Source organism: Mus musculus, chromosome X (assembly GCF_000001635.26).
Source record: "Mus musculus strain C57BL/6J chromosome X, GRCm38.p6 C57BL/6J".
Classification (NCBI taxonomy): Eukaryota; Metazoa; Chordata; class Mammalia; order Rodentia; family Muridae; genus Mus; species Mus musculus.
In genome coordinates this window covers 38181824-38201715 of record NC_000086.7, presented here as the reverse complement: position 1 = coordinate 38201715, position 19892 = coordinate 38181824, and the positions used below count along the sequence as shown (strand labels likewise).

The 19892-nt window shown below is 40.4% G+C and overlaps 2 protein-coding genes across 7 annotated transcripts in view; one reads left to right on the top strand and one right to left on the bottom strand.

The window, feature by feature from the left end:
• The window catches only part of Tmem255a (transmembrane protein 255A), a 55924-nt gene extending 50781 nt beyond the window's left edge, over positions 1 to 5143 (top strand). For 2 of the 5 annotated variants that reach the window (NM_001289728.1, NM_172930.4), the window contains one exon: positions 2060 to 4419. In NM_001289728.1, coding sequence (NP_001276657.1) covers positions 2060 to 2224 — 165 coding nt within the window. In that variant the 3' untranslated portion in view covers positions 2225 to 4419. Of the gene's footprint in view, positions 1 to 2059 lie in introns of all 5 variants that reach the window. The other 3 variants (XM_006541495.4, XM_006541494.4, NM_001289727.1) reach the window with 2 other exon arrangements.
• On the bottom strand, positions 4670 to 11923 carry Zbtb33 (zinc finger and BTB domain containing 33). Of its 2 annotated transcripts, none has more exons than NM_020256.2 (2): positions 11634 to 11923; positions 4670 to 9501 (listed from the first exon to the last, which is right to left on the bottom strand). In NM_020256.2, exon 2 carries the CDS (start codon positions 9497 to 9499, stop codon positions 7484 to 7486), a length of 2016 nt encoding a protein of 671 aa, NP_064652.2. In that variant the 5' UTR covers positions 9500 to 9501; positions 11634 to 11923; the 3' UTR covers positions 4670 to 7483. The 2 variants fall into 2 exon arrangements, with proteins under 2 accessions (NP_064652.2, NP_001072981.1); NM_001079513.1 differs by having other exon boundaries at positions 11808 to 11923.
• Positions 11924 to 19892: the final 7969 nt, after the last annotated feature.

Sequence of the window (19892 nt, the reverse complement as noted above, 5' to 3'; positions counted from 1 at the left end):
CATGAACACCTAAAACTACCCTGCTGCCTCTTGCCATCTCTATAGTAGGATTTAGGACAGAGTGGCACATACATGCGACATTCTTGTCTTTGTAGGTTTTACTTTCCTCTCTGATTAAGAGGAACATTCTTACTAGAAGAAAACAACAAGAGAAAAGAAAAGGAGGATGTAGTATTATTCACTTTTGTTGTTGTTGTTGTTGTTGCTGTGATAAAGTACCTGACAAAAGCAATTTAAGGAAGAAAGGAGTTAGTTAATTAGTTGGTTAGTTTTTTTGAGACCTGGTGTCACTATGCAGACTTGGCTGACCTGGAACTCTATATAGACCAGACTGACCTTTAACTCACACAGATCCACCTGCCTCTGCCATCTGGATTAAAGGCCTTTGTCACTACAGCCTAGGAAGGGGCTATTTTGACTCACATTTCATTGTGTTGAAGGCAGGATAGTGACAGGATTGACACCACAGTCACCTTACTTTAAGTGAACAAGTTTGCCTGATGATCTAGCAATGTGTGTGTGTGTGTGTGTTTTTAAAGAACATATCTGTTATTAAATAACATAAGCTGGACTATTTTAGTAAAGGATATCTTCTTGGAGGGAGGGGCAGTTTAAGCTTAGGAAGACATCTTGCTTCTCTTGGTCTAGTCTTTGAAGTTGTACTGCTTTTAAAGTTTCTCTAGATTCTCTAGGCCAGTTATTTAGTCATTATTCAGAAAATTGGTAGCATGAGGGAGGGAGAGGAGGGTGGCGACTCTCTTCACTCCTAACATTATGTGATGCAGATGTTGCAGTGTCTCATACAGGACCTAGGAATCTCTAGTCATTGTCTTCTCAAGAGTATAGACGTCTGGCCTGGGGATGAGCCTCTGTGAACTAGTCTCATGCTCTGGAAGCCTCATGTCAGGGTTGGTCTAAGATTGTTACAAGCATGGAAGGATGATATGATCCAAAGTGTGATCCCCTTCCACCTCACCTCCGTGCTGAAGTAGTACTTGAACTCTTGAGAAAAATCTAGTGTAAGTGGCTCTAAAAACAAACAAACAAACAAACAAATAAACAAACAAACAAACAGATACTCACGGAGCCCAGATGCACTACAACACCTGCAGGTCTCCTATTCTGTGTGTTGACTAGGAGACTCTGAACTGGTTTCCTAACTAGTATTGCCCTTGTAATTCCCTCCAATCATACTAGAGTGAGGCTATGGTGAGGTTTTACTCACACTTTAACTGCCCCCTCCATTCCTTACAGGTTAGTATCCCCATATGAGAGAGAATATGGAGTTTTTGTCTTTCTGAGTTTGGGACACCATGCTTAGTATTATACTTTGAATATCTCAATAGATTGATTTTTTTAAAAAAATCCATATAGTGGCTCTTTTCCCAAAGTTAGACAAACAAAAAATAAAATTGAGTTCTCAGTCTCTTTGGAAAACTGACAAATTGTTCCTCATTCTTATCATTGGTTTTCTCACCCCCATGCCTTTGTTAAGCCTTGTTTTCTGATCTATGGCGTGTATGGGTAATGAAAGGAATGGTAGTTTATATGGAACAGGACTTCACACCCCGGGACCCAAGGAAGCCAACTGATTTGTCTAACCTTGGACCCCTGATCCCTAGACATCCCAATGACATATTCTTACAGAAAAGTTTTTTTTTTTCCCTAGGGATCAGTTACTTACCTCATCAAACATTCTTAAACCCAGACATTTTGAAAGACTAGTCATAAGGCTTAAATCATAGCGTAGGAGAGAAGAACTCATGGGCTGAATGACACACAGAAAATGGAGTGATGTCTTCAAGAGGCCACACAGCAGAACAGGATCGAGTAACTGTCTAGATGCAGAGTTGAAGGGGCAAGGGAGGAAAATTCCCAGTGTTTTCAGTCCGAATAACTTGATGTGGGGCTGTTTTATGTCCTTTACCGATACCATAAGATTTAAGGGCTATTTTCCTAAACAGGAGCACATTTGGTGTATATTCATTTTAAATAGTAATGGCTGTGGAAGGAACTGCACTCAACTCACTGCCTGAGCTGTTTTCTCTTTGTTACACAGCATTCCGGTGTCTTTCCATCCTCTCCTCCTTCTGGACTCTCCGATGAGCAGGAGCCCCAATCGCCCTCTCCTTCACCCAGCTACATGTGGTCCTCCAGTGCGCCACCCCGTTATTCTCCACCCTACTACCCACCTTTTGAAAAGCCACCACCTTACAGTCCTTAAAGAGGAATACCTGTCGGCTATTGAGATTATTGTGGCTTTTGTATTTCTGCTCTAGTGGAAGTGTGTAGGTTACATCTAAAGTGTGACTCTTCTACATCAAGTTTTACAACAGCTTGCCAAGCTAGGGAAAGATAGGGATGAAGCTTACTCATTATCAAGGAAGGACAGGATTGGCTAGGCCAAACCTAGTACTTCGAAGAAAGCAAGTTCACTAAGCAGGGCTGGGGAGCCAGTCCAGCAAGAAGCATGGCTTCTTCAGATACGCATTTCCTGATGCTCCGCCTCTATACAGTACAAGTGTGGTTGCCATCTGTTTCACTTTAAGTAAACGACAGCAGTCCTCGGGCCCTTGGTAGATGACTATGATAGCACCTTGGTTGAATCACCTGGTCTATAGGCTCTATCTTTCCCTACAATTGATGTCACTCTTAGGAAAATTTCGTAGCTGATTGGGCTACACAGTAGTTCCAATACAGAAAGTTGTGGCTTTTTGTTTGCTCGTGTCTGGATATTGAAAAAAAAAAGCTGCCAATCTCTTTACTCTGTTCTCCAAGTCGTGTAAAAATGGCTGTTGTGATCATTCAGCTTTTGTGGCTGGTACCTCCTAAGGGGAAAAGTGCAAGAGTCCCTTCTCCTGAGTGGTGAGAGACCATGACCGGCTGATGGAGAAGCACGGAAATACAGAGCAACATGTGTGCTGTTTTCGGTAGATCTCAGCATACATCTGGCAACTTAGGAGACAGTGTTCCTACTATATGTTGCATTATTACAAAACACATTTGCTACTGGAGATAGACATCTTACAGTTGAAATTCAGAGTTTAAAAATGCTAGATTAGATTGGATCGTGGTATGAATTGTTACTTATCTTTGTGACTATTTAATCTTCAGCTATTGTGCTTTCACCCCAGCAAACCGCACGGTCCTGCACCCCACCACTGAAAACTCATCTGTATTTTAATGCCACTGCTCTTATTGGTCCCTTTTTTCTGTTGAGATCAATTGTGACAGCATTCAATTCAAGATTATGAAAATGCTACAATGCCATTTCAAGTCTTCAAGACCTCAAATATAGCCAACTTGACAAACTCTTAAGTGTTACGCATTTAAAAGTCCACCGGGCATAGTGTGGTAGTTATATAGTTGTTTTAATGATACAGAGCTTTAAACCATCAAACTGTTGAGACTCTAGCACCCATGCCTTCACTCCAGCATGAACACATTCACTGGGATTTTATTTTAACCTGAGAAATGGTTTAAAAGAAGATTGATAATCCTACACTTGTATTATGTAAAAGTACAGGAGCTACAGAGGACGCCTAATTAGACAGTTCTGCAAACACAAGAACACACACTGGAAACATTTCCAGCCCATTTCGCTGCCTCCCTTCTTTGATGGTTGGAGGCAGCAGACCAATGCTGGTGCTCCCATCTACCTTGTAGACACCTGGTCATCAAGAATCACCAAGGCACAACAAGTGCACTCACTGTTACGGTAAATGTTTGCAAAACATTCAGTTTAACTTTCAATGTCTCTTATCCAGTCTTCAAATCCAAAAGACTACAATCCTTTTATGTTACACAAAATTACTGTTATTTTTTCAGTTCTGAACATATTAAAATTCTATTGGGCTTCAAAAAGGACTAATAATCAATTGACTTATAGAGATACCTAAGGGTTTTTTCTTCTCACTTACACTTTACCCCTTGCTGTAGGGAATGTGTGTATTTTAAAGGCACCATTACAAAGTATATCTTTTATGATCACATTTCTTAAAGTGTTAAGATTCTATGACTCATTTCTATGTATTTTTTTTACTTTACAAAATAACTTGAAACAGTATAGATTTTGTAACACTTAATTTGAGCAGCTTTTTTTTTAATCACATTGAATTATATCAAGTGCATGCTACCTTAGGAAAAATTATATTTGCTGCTTCACTCTTCTGCAAAACATTTGCTGTAATGAAGGAATTTGTATTTCCAATGTATCTTGACGGCATTTTATAACATTTACTGCTTTCTTCCTAATTCTGCTCTAAAGTATTGAACTTGGCATGAAATATTAAAATATTAATTCAAAACCTGTATAAAATAGATGTTGCTTAAAATTTGTATCACTGCCACGTTGGAAACCCAGACAGCTTTTGTGATGTTTCAAATTAATAAAATTATCTTCCCTATCCACTTACAGGTATTCTCGTGGTGTGTTGAAAAGTACAGCAGGCACTCTAAAACAACTGGCAATGCCAACTTACTTTTAACTGCAATGGTTCAAGAAACAATGGGACGTGCTTAACCAAAACACAGAACCTAATGACAATTTCTGCCATGCTGTCATCACAAATACAGCTTCTCTCCTGCTATGGAAAAAACCATGAAACAATAGGATTGAAAGACTATTCAATTCATTTACCACAATCTTGCAAAAAAAATCACTCAGAAATTAGAATGAATATGTTTTATTTTGTGATAAACTCTATGAACTAATATCAGGTAACAGTTAATGAAAAGCAGAACTTATGATAAGGAAGATTGTACAAATATGAAAATGTACAGTAATTGGGGAAATGAACAAGGTTTCATATGACTAACAGAGGTAAAGAAGCCAGTGCTATTGAATTTACATTTAATTCCTCAAAATGCACACACTATAACATTTTAAATGCCTACAGCAGGGTTCATTTGTTTTTATCTTTTTAGCCCAATTGAACAAATTCTTCAGTGACTCTGAGTGGAGGATAGTGACCACCAAAATGATAACAAAATTATCCCTATTTAATCTTGCAAGAATGCTATAACCTTTTTAAAATGTTGGCTTATACTTTGAACAAATTTACTATTTCAAATAGATTCTACCAAAAATAACTACAGATAATTTAGAAGTTGAGTGAAATTGAAGCCAACTTGAAAGAACAGTAAAAAAAAAAAAAATCAGTAGTCAGAAAGCTAAGTAGAAAAATATTCACAGTAGATTTTAAATAGCATTTTGCTACAAAATTCCAATCTAATAATGGCTAGGAGTAAAGAGTTATTGTCCAGAGGAGTATTCCACAAAAACCTCTCAAGGTTGGATATATAAAGCTATTTAAAAAATCCCCGAACACATGGAAGAGTCTTCCTGGCAAAATTACAATTTAACTTTCTAGTTCTTGTCCTCCCTGCAAACTCTAGAAGCTGCTTTTCAGTAGGCACAAAGTTTAAAAGTTCTTATTAGAGACTTGACAGAGCAGAGCACAGCAGTAGTAGTGAATCATTTGACCAATGTTATTCAGAACAGATAGTTTTTCATTATAAAATTCCCAGTTTGTTGTAATAGGCTTGTAGGAATTAGCAAGTCTTATTATGACAAACTGATTTTACCTAGCAGTTGACACCAAAACATCCTTATCACCGACACTGGTAGAAGCAATTATGTCTAACTGCTGAGACTGCATTCATGAAACACATTTTTCAATTGAGAGCTGCTTTTGAGCAGACCCTATATTCAAAAGGTAGTGCCATCAATAGCTACAGAGAAAGGAAATGAATATTGTGAGAGAAATCAGAGTCTTGAGCTATAAAGTGATTTTAAGTTTTCTAAGAGTTAGCTTATGATGGTAGGCTTAAGCTTACCAAAAACCAAAACATAAATGTACAGCATTCTACCTCTTGGTAAGCCGGGACTATCCTCTTCCTTTGTATTCCTGCAAATACTGATTCTTGATACCCTCAGCTACCAACTTAAGAAACACTGAAAACTTCATCTTCACACCTAGTTTAACCAGAAGAATGACCTATATATAAAAGAGCATGATTAAAGCTTTACGTTCAATGTCAAGAAATAGACAAAAATACACAGAGAATGAAAATACCTTATGCTGAACTAAGAAATATATAAGCAAGATCACAAATGACTAACAACTATCCAACAACAACCATTTTCAGTATCTATTATTTTTTCCATTGCAAAACATTAATTTTTTTACAGAGTTGTATTAAATCTGTTATAAATGCTAAACTATATATCTGTTCCAACCTGCTTTCTTTTATTACTAGCTTTTGGGTAAATTTTAAATTCTTCTAAGTGTTTAAATATGTGTCATCTTAAAAGGAGGAAAGCTGGCATTATTGTCAAAATAAACAAGAAGCCATTTGCCTCCAGTATTCCAGTTATGGTTTCTGCTATAATATAGCAGCAGTTTGCACACAGATTGGAACTTATTTTAAGGGGTTAAAAAAACTCAAAAGACCTTGTTGAAATGACAATTCTAGATTGCCATTTAAATTACTTAAAATGAAAACTTCCCACTGGAGATTCTAACATGAGCATTTAAAAAGCTGTGCCAGCAGCCTCCCTCCCCCTCCTCGCCGCCCCCCCCCCCGCCCCCCGCCCCCAAACCACAAGTCTCATCTATGGAATCGCAACATTTACTAGCATTACATATAAAGATGCATTTGGTGGCTTTCAGATAATAAATTCACAGCATTTTGTGGGAACGTTTTCATAATTAACAAAAGGAGCTCTCCATTCAACTTGACTGCTGCTAGCATATAAAGGCAGAAGAGCAATGATAAGCACAAAGGAATCCCCCGGCTACACCACATGCATGTTTGCTAGCTCCCTGTAACCCCAGGACCATAGTTTAAAGGCATATAGTGGCCTTGCCATCAAAAGCAGACTATGGTTAATCCTAGTTAGCTAAAACGAACTCAGTCTTCATAGGAGAGACTTGTTTGCATGGCTATTTCACAGTGGGAGAGAAGCAGAAGGCTGATCTCCATTTGGACTGACAGAATAAACCAAGTGAGGACTTACTCTGGTATTTACTAGCACAACTTTTGGACATTTATTACTTCTTATGCCATATAAAACACAACACACTTAGACTTAACATTAAGAAAATTGAAAAATCAGCAGTAGAGTGTTAACCTGGAAGGGGAACATTATCAGCTGTACTAGGGTATATATTAGTAACTCCAGTAATTCTCAAAGAACAGTTAGATTTCTTCAAAGTCTACTCAGAAAACTATGTCCCTGCACCTTTAAAAATTTACCTTTTCAAATGAGCGGAAAGCTAAACTATACAGATACTTCAGGGGTGTTCAATCTCTACTCAAACTTTTAAGGAAAACTGTTTCTAAAAATTAACAATGCAACTAGTCTACTTTCAGAGGACATGGTAGATCAAATTAACACGTTTCTACCTTGACTTGTTTTACAGGTCTTCTGAAATCCACACCCCTTAATTCAACCCAAACTTTCTGATATTCCAAGAGTTCAGTAAGATTCTGGTATTATAAATTCAAACTCAGTACTGCCATCGGTTACATTCTGTTTAAAAATGGAATCATTTTCTTGCTGAATAAAAATATCTTCCCAGAACGTTGACTTGTTCTGAGGAGGAGTAGATGTGGTCCCTACTGGAGGCTCTTTTCCAGCATCAACCTTGTATCCAACAGCATCATCCTTCATGACAGGCATAGCACTTGACTTATTAGAAAGGTATGCATACTGTCTGATCTGTAAAGACTTGCATGGATGTAAGCGATAAAGCTTTGAGTCCCCAGAAGGATCTTGACTATGAACTGACTTTATGTGTGAAGACATAAACTGATAGTTGATGAAAGATTTGCCACACGTTAAACACTGATACCTTCGCTCCCCTGTGTGATGGATTTCATGCTTGGTGCGGTATTCTGCAAGAGGAAATACTTTATCACAGTAACGGCACTGATACTTCTTCTCCCAAGAATGAATGTTAAAATGTCTTCGCAAGCTTGTCAGACAGACATAGGACCTTTTGCATACAATGCAAATATAATAGACCCTTCCATCTACTATTAACTCATAGTGATCATCATGTTTTACTTTCATACGCTTGTTTGGTGGCTCACTGCCAGATGTTTTTGGTAGCTCATTATCAAGTTTGGCCTCCCCTCCATCAGGGTCATCTTTGACAGGGATCACTATATCGTAAGTATCTTCACCGATATTTGCATAAACCTTGCAACCAGTTGACAAGCCTTCGATTTCAGTAGCTGTATCTAATGTAATGATCTTCTGACCCTCCATTACATGTTTTGACCTTAAGCCTGGATCATTAGTGTTTCTAGTAATGACATCTGAAATTTTTAAAGAATTAGAAGGTGGCTCTTGAGGAAGTACAGGAATCTGCATCTTCTGTGTCAATGATCCATCTAAAGTGGTACTTTTGGAGTTATCAGCCTGAGGGACCAGAGATGTATTACTGACTGCTGAGTCTGGACTGGAGCTAATGATGTCATCATCATCATCTATAATTTCTTCCTCTTCCTCAGCCTTGTTTCCTGTTAAAACAGCACTGTTAGGCGTCTGCTGATTCTGTACAAGGACATTGACTGAAGAGGACATATGATTTGGGAGTGAAGAACTGGCACTCGGTGGTGCAGTAAGTGGAGCCTGATTTAACAAAATAATGTTAGGAGTCAGATGTGTTGAAGCTGAAGACACTAGCAATTCTTCACTTCCTTGTGTTTGGCTTAGAGTTGCCTGATTCACAGGAGTGGGAAGTTGAGTAGGTGTGATGTTTGTTACAGGGGGCGAGTTATTGCTAGCGCAAGGTGTCACTTCCGAAATAGCAACAGAGGCTGGGTTAGGCTGGACCTGTGTTGCTGTGTTGTTACTTGGCAAATCCTCCTTTGCAGGCAAAATTTCAGAGCAGAAAATGACATCGTCATCATCATCATCATCTGAGTCAGTAACAATGATCTTTTTCATTTCATTATCTTCAGCAGATAGTGAAAAAGACTCAGTTATAATGGGCATTACTGTAGCCCCATTATCTTGGGCTTCATCTTTTGATTTTTCCATGTCAAGGCTTTTGTCACTAGAACTAGAAGGTAAGGTCTCAGCAGTACCATCCTGTTCTGTACCTGATATGCTTTTAACCTGTGACAGTGGGACACCAAGCTCTGCTATAAATTTCACGCCTAGTAACTGCCCTGATTTAATTAACTCGTCAAGCAAATCTGCTCTAACACGGACAACTTTGGAACTGTAGATATAGTTCAGAATTTCTGCAAAAATCTCAGCTCTTATAAAGCTTAGTTCAACAACTTGCCCAGCAACTGAGAAGAGCTGATGGAAGTATGTACTCGAGGCTGAAAGGATGTTCCTATGGGCCCGGAATTTTCGGTCTTCCACAATAACAGTAACATCACAAAAGAGACCATGGCCACGCTGTTCATTCAAGGAGTTCAGCAGACTGGCAGAGTACTGAATGTCTGTAGCAGAAATCAGTTTTCTACTCTCCATGCCTATAAGGGAAAGAGAAGAGGGAAAGAGGGGAGGATTAGGGAGGGAAAAACCCCAAAGTACCTGACTATTCGAAATGTGAGGCATAGGTATGGTAAACAGTTTACATTTTAGTCAATATTTGGTGTAAATCTTGACCTTTAAACATGCTCTTACATACACTAGCTTTTGACTGTGTGTCAAATCTTAGGACTTACTCTGAGAAATGTCAAGAAACTTTGAAATTGCCATGCAGATCTGAACAATAATCTCCTTGGTCGCCTTCCTTTGAAATTCAGGAAAATGCATTTCCACTAATCACCCTTTTAAACTTAGAATTCACTTTCCTAGTCCCAACTTTACTTCATTTTTCCTCAAGAGATAAGAATTTTTCATTTTAAGAAAAATCTTCACCATTAAGCATATGAATTACTTCTTCAAATGCCAGAAAAGTTTAGTGTGTTTAATATTTAGTCTGAAATTTATACCCTTCAACTTCACCTCTAATCTTATTAGTTACATCCTATTCAAAAGTTCACCCTCACAGCCAAGGCCAATTACGGACACTGACAATTAGCGCCTCACAATTTCCCATTATTTCTACCTACCCCTTATCCTTCTATTCTGCCTTGCACTTTGTAGAGATGCAGCGTTAGACAGAGTGCCAAGTGAAGTCAACACATACTCTAGTGAAGAAACAAACAGAAAGGGAGAGCGCCCCTCCTCGGTGCCTATTTACATAAAAACTGCAAACATATGTTGTTGGTAAAGAATGATGTTCACTTGTAGAAGACCCAGTTCTCTTCAAAGGAGTCAGTGCAAGCAAAAACAGTAACTAGTTACAACAGAGAAGCAGGCAACTGTTGCTGCTGTGGGACACTCCAAACACTTTCTTTTGGCATTTCACGGAAGCTATTGAGTTCAGAGTGCATCTGAAGTGCAAAGGACCCATATGCATATTAAAATACTTATAAGCACAAAACACATGTTATACAAATATTATATATTAACCATTCCTTGCTAAGTACATTTGGTAGAGAATTATTTTATTAATAAGTTACTAAAGAATGTCACTGTCACCTGGTACTTACACACACACACACAAACACACACACACACACACACACACACACACACACATGCTCACATATAAACACACAAGGGAGGCATGAGTATCTCTGTATTTAAAACATCATAACTTTAAAAGTCTAAAAGCCAAAAATTAAAACCATGTTAGCTACTCCATTTTAACAGCACCAAGGAATTACAGGCAATCACAAAGGCATTCATCACAAAGTGTGACCTTTAGACAATCTGCCAACAATCCAAAACATGAAGGTTTCAACAGAAACCACTTTCAAGTGGAGAGATTTCTGTATATGGCCACATGATTTTTATAATTGGAAAATAAGGGTTTTTTTTTTCCAACATGGGAATGATTCAAATGTAGGTGTCTAGGTGATACTGGGACCTGGTTTCATTTTGATTAGGTATCCAGCTGGTCAGGGTTAGCCCAGGATCACCCCAAGTGGGTCTCAAACCTTTCCTCCCCAGAGATTTGCGACCTGCCTACGGAAAAGGCATCTCATAGCATTGTGTAACACATCTTTGGTTGTTGGCTGGTTTAGAAGGCTGGTGACAGTAGGGAAGAGAAAAATGCCACGGGCCAGAGGGGGGGAAACAAACCAACACTACAGGGCTCCCTGCAGCTGTTGTCCATCTCTCCCTCTTCCACCATCTCCCTCTTCTTCCTTTGAACTTTGGTGCAACTGAGCTTTTAAACGTCAATTCACGTGAAAACACAAACAGGGATGGCGATGCAAACAGCAGAACGAAGGCAGGGGGGTTGAGGGGTGTTGAAGAAAGTAGGCCTAGCTCCTAAGGGTACTCTGTTGGGGGTAGCGGGCCATGCGAAGCCGGAAGCATTGTTGTGTCCAAAGAAGGATCTAAAGAGGAGGATGGGCCCCATAGTAAAGCTCAATCAAACTAGTAGGGAGGTGGGAAAAGAGCCCCCTTCCCCGCCCCCCAAAGCGGACGAATGGAGAGGGAGAAAGCCAAGTGGGTACTTGGCGGCGTCCCCCACGCCCTAAGGCTTATGCAAGGGTACCGGGTGCCTCTGGCACTGGACAGAGAAGGGGACCACGCCGCGCCTTACCGGTTCTCTTGGTAGAGCTCCGGGACCCACACAAAGAAAGAGCAGAGGAGCCAAGGCCTCGGGCTCCGCTGCTTCCTGGTTCAAGCGAGGCGGCCGCAAGCGTAGGCGCGGCCAGGGCATGGAAGGCGTAGGCGGGCTCCGTCTCCCGGGCCCGGTGCCCAGCCCACTCCTCACCTGCTCCGCGGCGGCCGCTTTCTCCTCCTCGGGGCCGAGGCAGGGTCAGAGTCCTACCCCAAGCAGCCGGACTCCGCAGCGCCGCTGCTGCCGCTTTAAATGTCGCTCCAGTTTCCGCCGACGTCAAAGCGGCTTCCACGGACGCGGCTCGGGCGCCGGGCTCCGCCGACAGAGGGCGCAGCGTGGGAGGCGTGGCTTCCTCGCCTTCCTCTTCCGAGAGCAGCCCGGGGTTGTCCGGAAGAGCGCGAAGCCCGCCTTCGGCTCTTTCCGTGACTGCGAAGCATTTTTCTAAGTGTTCTGTGATTCTCTTAAGAGCTCGGCTCCGTGAGACAGACAAAGATCCGATGACACTGTTAGGAGTGGCAGGGAGGCTAGTCTTGTTTGTTCAAACTCCCTTAAGTCCCGAGGGCTTAAAAATGTTCAGAGGTTGTATAAATTCCAGTTCTTTTGCATGTTTGAAGTCTGCCCTGTTAGCCTGTTGCTTGGATAACAAGCCACCTTGAATACAATCTGCATACTAAAATTTAACTCATACTAATTCAAATTGTAGGATAACAAGAAAACCACATTACACTGTCTACTTTTAAGAAGAAACCTGTGTTCTGATAACTCTTGTTAATCGAATGTTAAATGGTGCATGCAATATCTTGTTAACTGCATATCTATTAACATAGAGATCACATTTGATCTGCAGCAAATATACTCCAGGCCCTGTGGGATAGAAAAGCAGATAAGACAAGTTTCTCTCATTTCAGAGGGCTCGGCAGGTACATACACACGAATAAAAGTATTTTAAAAGTATAGAACTACAGAGAAGGAATAACAAACCAAATAGTGTCAAATGAGCCCTACCTTGAAAGGCAATAATATTTGTATTGTTTATCATTATTTTTTAAAATATTTTTTATTATGTATTTTCCTCAATTACATTTCCAATGCTAGCCCAAAAGTCCCACACACACCCCCCCACTCCCCTACCCACCCAGTCCCACTTTTTGGCCCTGGCGTTCCCCTGTACTGGGGCATATAAAGTTTGCATGTCCAATGGGCCTCTCTTTCTAGTGACGGCGACTAGGCCATCTTTTGATACATATGCAGCTAGAGTCAAGAGCTCCAGGGTACTGGTTAGTTCATAATGTTGTTGCACCTACAGGGTTGCAGATCTCTTTAGCTCCTTGGATACTTTCTCTAGCTCCTCCATTGGGGGCCCTGTGATCCATCCAATAGCTGACTGTGAGCATCCACTTCCGTGTTTGCTAGGCCCCGGCATAGTCTCACAAGGGACAGCTATATGAGGGTCCTTTCAGCAAACTCTTGCTAGTGTATGCAATGGTGTCATCGTTTGGAGGCTGATTATGGGATGGATCCCTGGATATGGCAGTCTCTAGATGGTCCATCCTTTTGTCTCAGCTCCAAACTTCGTCTATATAACTCCTTCCATGGGTGATTGTTCCCAATTCTAAGGGGCAAAGTGTCCACACTTTGGTCTTCATTCTTCTTCAGTTTCATGTGTTTTGCAAATTGTATCTTATATCTTGGGTATACTAAGTTTCTGGGCTAATATCTACTTATCAGTGAGTACATATCATTTGAGTTCTTTTGTGATTGTGTTACCTCACTCAGGATGATGCCCTCCAGGTCCATCCATTTGGCTAGGAATTTCATAAATTCATTCTTTTTAATAGCTGAGTAGTATTCCATTGTGTAAATGTACCACATTTTCTGTATCCATTCCTCTGTCGAGGGGCATCTGGGTTCTTTCCAGCTTCTGGCTATTATAAATAAGGCTGCTATGAACATAGTGGAGCATGTGTCTTTCTTACCAGTTGGAACATCTTCTGGATATATGCCCAGAAGAGGTATTGTGGGATCCTCCGGTAGTACTATGTCCAATTTTCTGAGGAACCACCAGACTGATTTCCAGAGTGGTTGTACAAGATTGCAATCCCACCAACAATGGAGGAGTGTTCCTCTTTCTCCACATCCTCGCCAGCATCTGCTGTCACCTGAATTTTTGATCTTAGCCATTCTGACTGGTGAGAGATGGAATCTCAGGGTTGTTTTGATTTGCATTTCTCTGATGATTAAGGATGCTGAACATTTTTTCAGGTGCTTCTCAGCCATTCAGTATTCCTCAGGTGAGAATTCTTTGTTTAGCTCTGTGCCCCATTTTTTAATGGGGTTATTTGATTTTCTGGAGTCCACTCTCTTCAGTTCTTTATATATATTGGATATTAGTCCCCTATCTGATTTAGGATAGGTAAAGATCCTTTCCCAATCTGTTGGTGGCCTTTTTGTCTTATTGACAGTATCTTTTGCCTTGCAGAAGCTTTGCAGTTTCATGAGGTCCCATTTGTCGATTCTCAATCTTACAGCACAAGCCATTGCTGTTCTATTCAGGAATTTTCCCCCTGTGCCCATATCTTCGAGGCTTTCCCCCACTTTCTCCTCTATAAGTTTCAGTGTCTCTGATCCACTTAGATTTGACCTTAGTACAAGGAGATAGGAATGGATCGATTCGCATTTTTCTACATGATAACCACCAGTTGTGCCAGCACCATTTGTTGAAAATGCTGTTTTTCTTCCACTGGATGATTTTAGCTCCTTTGTCGAAGATCAAGTGACCATAGGTGTGTGGGTTCATTTCTGGGTCTTCAATTCTATTCCATTGGTCTACTTGTCTGTCACTATACCAGTACCATGCAGTTTTTTATCACAATTGCCCTGTAGTAAAGCTTTAGGTCAGGCATGGTGATTGCCTATAAGACCAGACCTTGGTAGGCTGAGTCAGGAAGATTATAAGTTAGAGGCCAGTCTGGGTTCTAAATTTTGAACTCAGGTTGTAAAAGGCTTTTCATCCTTTATCTACTGAGCCAACTTGTCACACTCAGAGTTATTATGAGAAATATTTATATTAAAACAGTATTTATATATATTAAAATTATTTGTTCGGGGCTGGAGAGATGGCTCAGCAGTTAATAGCACTGACTGCTCTTCTGAAGGTCCTGAGTTTAAATCCCAGCAACCACATGGTGGCTCACAACCATCCGTAACAAGATCTGGCACTCTTTTCTGGAGTGTTGGAAGACAGCTACAGTGTACTTACATATAATAAATAAATAAATAAATAAATAGATAAATAAATTGTTCTTTATTTGAAATACTCTATTTTCATTTGTTTGATTTTGTAAATTTGAACTACTATATTTTCTTTTGTGGAATCCTATAAACCCAAAATAAACACATTGTTGGTTACAAAGTATCCTCCAAATTTGTGTAAGAAATATTCTTACCATTTTGTCCTTTTTCTCTTTTCTTATTAAAAATTTCCTTTTCATTCAGATAGATACAGGAAAGTATGTGACTTTATGTGTGCTATTGCTATATAATGTATATATTCACACAACTGTGCATATTTTATGAACATGCATGTGACACAGCATGAGCCCAGTAAGTGTCCACAGTAGGCATCCACATGGTACAAGAGACAGCCATCATCCAATATTACAAAATAAATAATATACACTCACAGAAAATGTCTGCAACATAAATAGAACTGCTACAGCCACTGTGTGAAGTGTTCACTTCACATATGGCCCAGCCTCTTGTCCTTCAGGTATTATAAGCATTGGAGGCTGAACAAATCGTGGTCTCTGATTCAGTTTAGACCTAGCAAGCTAAATGGGAGAATGAAGAGCTGAGTGGATTGGATGCAATGGCAGCCTATTTACACCTATGCACATATACCTTGCCCCTGGCTGGAGGGCTCAGGAACCTGGGCAAGACTTACCAAAATACTTGCAGTGTTTATTGTAACTTTGTGTGATTCTACAAGATGCTTGAGCCATCAGAGCATCACCTGGTGAGTGTGTGCCCTGGTTTAGTGACTTTTCTATCTCCAATGCTTTGTTCCAAAGTTCCCAGTGGGAAGAACTCCAGCAAACTCTGCTAATATGTACATTCCCAGGCAGGGGAATCACTGCTCTAGCTTGGGATCTTGGTTGGGTTTTGGAATGCTAATGACCTCAACCATTGGTGAGTCTGAAAACTAGTTCTGCTACTTCTGTTTATGGCTCCTTAGCAGCTTCTCTGTGCCTCCCCCACCCCTTCAGCTTCTTCTGCTTATCTCCTGCTACAAGCCCAGACAAAACCTTTAGGACAAAGAGATTGAGTTCAGTGTGGCATAATTGAGTAATTTGCATTTCTGAGAACTCTTTGGTCTTTTCGCGTTTCTGTTCTACTTCCCTTGAACCCCTTTCATTCCTATTTTCAATGTATCCACAAAAGTCCCTTCCTTTCCTTATTCACCTCTTTTTCTGCCTTAGATTCTCACTCATTCTTGGGTCCTTTTCTTAGGTATAAAGGTCCCCACTCCTTCTCCTGCCCCAGATATGAAATGGGACTTGGGAGAGAAGAACTAAATATAGTATTGTTTTGCATTACCACTATAGTCTTTTAAATTTAGATTGTTTTGTTTTCATTTTTTTTGTAAGGGTCTGGTTTCACCAAAGAATGATACACCAGACTCAAATAGTATGCAAAGGCAAAGAGCTTTTATTCTGCAGAAATTACCAGCATTCAGGGACCTCCATCCATCAAACTGGAGGTGCTGAGTGAGTTTGCAGGCTCACATTTAAAGCCTGTTAGGGGAAATCCAGGGAGGAGTGGGTAACCTCTATCCTGTTGTATCAAAACAGAAACTTAGGCCTACCCCTTAAACTACCACTTTGGAGCCTGTCATGGAGTCTGCTTGGCTTAGCCCCTGGCTTGGCCTTTTAATTGCCCTCTCATTCCCCAGTCTGATTTGTAACTGAATCAAATTAAACTGATTGATCAGGTCTTTTTCCCAAGGTCCGAATCATTGGCCAAAGGGTCAATTGGGACCCAAGAATCAGAAGTTACTGCCAGAAATAGGGGATTTTTTTTTTGACTTAGCATCTCAGCCTATAAAGTGGGGTGGTGAACATCATATTTTTCTTCTGTAACTGCTTCCTGTTGGCATTAGGATGTCAAAAGGGCCCAGGAAGGCTGAAATGCTAGTTAAGGGCAATGAGGGCATTTATCAGAAGCATCTGATCAAATGATCCCGCTAAAAGACAGGGAATTATTATATTGATTGGACTGGTTAATCATCAGCTTTCAGAATTTAGCAGTTTGCAGTCCTTAGATGAAAATCTACTGAGACAATATAAACTAGGGACAGAAGTTAAAATTTGTCTAGAAATTGGGGAAGTTAAACCCTAAGACCAAGGGGAAAATCCTATTTTTAAGAACAGGCAGGCATACTGAAGTCCATTTGATCTGTGGTAAGTAGATCCAAATCTTATGATTTTTTTTTTGATTACCTGAAGCTTATGTGAACTTTAATTTACAAAAGTATTTACCATTGGATTGAAATCCCTATTTTAGAAAAAGCAGTTAACAGGTGTCTTTAAGACAACAGGAGTAGACACCTGTCTTTAAGGCTCAGTAAACACTATAGGTTTGGGTTAATAGACATGAAACATTTTTTCCTCAGTCCAGAGGGCTAGTACCCAACTAGCATATCTGAGTTAGATGATCATTGTCTGTTCTTAGTTATCTGCTCTAAACTGTACATTTCGAACATAAAACAAGAGATTAAATACAGTTTTAACTCATAATTAACTGCATCAGTTTTTATCCTGACTTTAAATATATTTCAGAATATGGGATTTGATTATTTACAAAGTTATGGACTATCAATCCCTGTTAACCTCAAGCCTTATAAGTCATTTTTGGTTTTTCTGGCCTGCAACTTCAGCTGGGTCAGATCATCAGCTTGTCTGCTCTTCTGAAGACCTCAGTCTGAAGCTCTCCCAGGAGAGCTGCTGTACCCAGGGCAACAGGTAAGGGAGCCTCCCAAAGAACTGCAGCAGCTGGGAACCCTGAGGAGCCCAGCAGATTCCAGACCCATCCCCTCTGCTCTTACTCCACTCCCCTTCTGGTCTGCTCCTTCAAAAGGGGCAGATCATCAGCTTCTAGGCCCTTCTGAAGACTCCATAGCCTGAAGGCCTTCCAGGAGATCTGCTGCACCAGGGGAACAAGTCATCAGCTTGTCTGCCCCTCTGAAGATCCCACAGTCTGAAGGCCTCCCAGAAGGTCTGCTATAGCCAGGGCCACAGATCTCCTAGGAAACCTGCAGCAACCCAGGGACACAGGAGTCAGGATCCAGACAGAGACACCCGGGCCAGTTAACACCAGAGATAACCAGATGGCAAGAAGCAAGCACAAAAACATAAGCAACAGAAACCAATACTATTTGGTAACATCAGAACCCAGTTCTTCCACCACAGCAAGCCCTGGATACCCCCAACACACTTGAAAACCAGGATGCTGACTTAAAATCCTGTCTCATGAGGATAATAGAGTCCTTAGAGGAGGATATAAATAACTCATTGTAAGAAATACAGGAAAACACAGGTAGAAGCTCTTTTTTTTTCTTGAAAAACAGGGTTTATTGATTTTTAAACTGCAAATAGTCGTTACAAAAAGTTTTTTTTTCTTTTAAATAAATTCACACAAAGAAAGAGAAATAGAAAGCGACAGTAGTGACCAGCAAGAGGAATAATAATTACATTCATCTTTATGTGTGTGTGCCAGTTGTTTATGTCAACATTGGAAAACTCCAACCTAGAATCCAGAACCACAAATCTGCGAGGGGAATGTCTTGAGATGGGCACATGGAATTCAAAGGGTTTTTCCCTCTCTCTCTCTCTCTTTTTTTCCCTCTTAGAAGCTATACATAAATGGTGGTTTTCCTTCTGTACTGTCACAGAACTTATACATACATTCTCAGTCCTACCTGTGAAAGGCCTAAGGAGAAAGAAACTCAATTTGCAGTCCAACACAAAGGGGAGAATTTCTAAAATAAATCATCCAACAGTTTTTTGCACTTGTTTAAATTAATTTTTCATGTTTTTAAAATAAAATAACCAAAAAAGTGTAAAGTTACAAAAATGTTGTTGAAGAATAAAAATTAAAACTGTGGAAAAAAGAGGAAAGACACATCACAAAATTTTAAGATTAATATGAAGATCATAATTTAACATAAAAGAATATATTCTATGGATTTGTCATCCCGATAAATATGAACAAAATTAACAAAAAAGCATAGTTTGGCAATAAATACGTTTTGATAAGTTAAATAAGCTTTTTTATATTGATGTGCAGTGATAAGCAACATTTTTGCTCTCCAATTTCTGAAAGTTAGATGAAGTTTAAACCTAGGGAAAAAAGCATTGTGTGGGGGCTCTAAGGTAGACCTAAGGTATTCTAGAGCAAAATCCATTAAAGCTACTTCTACAGGAAATCGTTTTACACAGCTATTGTATGTGGAATGCAGACCATTGACTGCTCACCCCTTACATGGTTTTTTTGTTGTTGTTTTGTTTTTAGCTTTTCTCTCATTTGTTGTCATTTTTAAGATGTCACATATGAATTGGGGAACTTTAGCACCAGAATCAAGTCTCTCATAGTCCATCTAGTTTCCCCTTCCTCCCCACTTAAAAAAAAAAAAAGAAAAGAAAAGAAAGAAAGAAATTAAATCACAAAATCCCACTTATGTCAAAACCTTCGTCCAACTTGTTCAACCTTTGTCCCTGGAGACCTACACAAACCCAGGCAAGATTAGTCAACAGGGGTTCGGGCTGGGAAGAAAAAGGTTTTGAAAGTCAAAATAGACCCCCCCCCCAAAAAAAACCCCAAGTCCAGCAACAGCTCTCTGAGGGAGGTGAGTAACTATAAGGAAGAGGAAGAGTGCGCGGGAGACTGAAAGAAAGGTGCACTTGTGTGGCCAGCTGGGGGAGCTGCTGGTTGCGGGTCACCCCACCCCCACCCCCACCCCCACCGGCAGGGGCTCTGAGAGGCCCACGGGTGCCCCCTGGCGTTGAAGAGGTAATGTAGTCACAGTGACAAGTTGCTTCTGTAAATGGTTACTGCTTTTTTTCTTCTGTGATTTGGCGCTTAAGGCTTGGGGGGGGGGCGGGGGGGGGAAGGGAGGCATCTACTGACAAAAGACGGAACTCTGTTATGCGTGGTTAAGTGGGCTATGAAACGGAGGGAGAG

What these genes read in the sequence shown, in the direction of transcription:
- Zbtb33 (NM_020256.2), bottom strand. Translation starts at nt 9,499, where the DNA reads ATGGAGAGTAGAAAACTGATTTCTGCTACAGACATTCAGTACTCTGCC.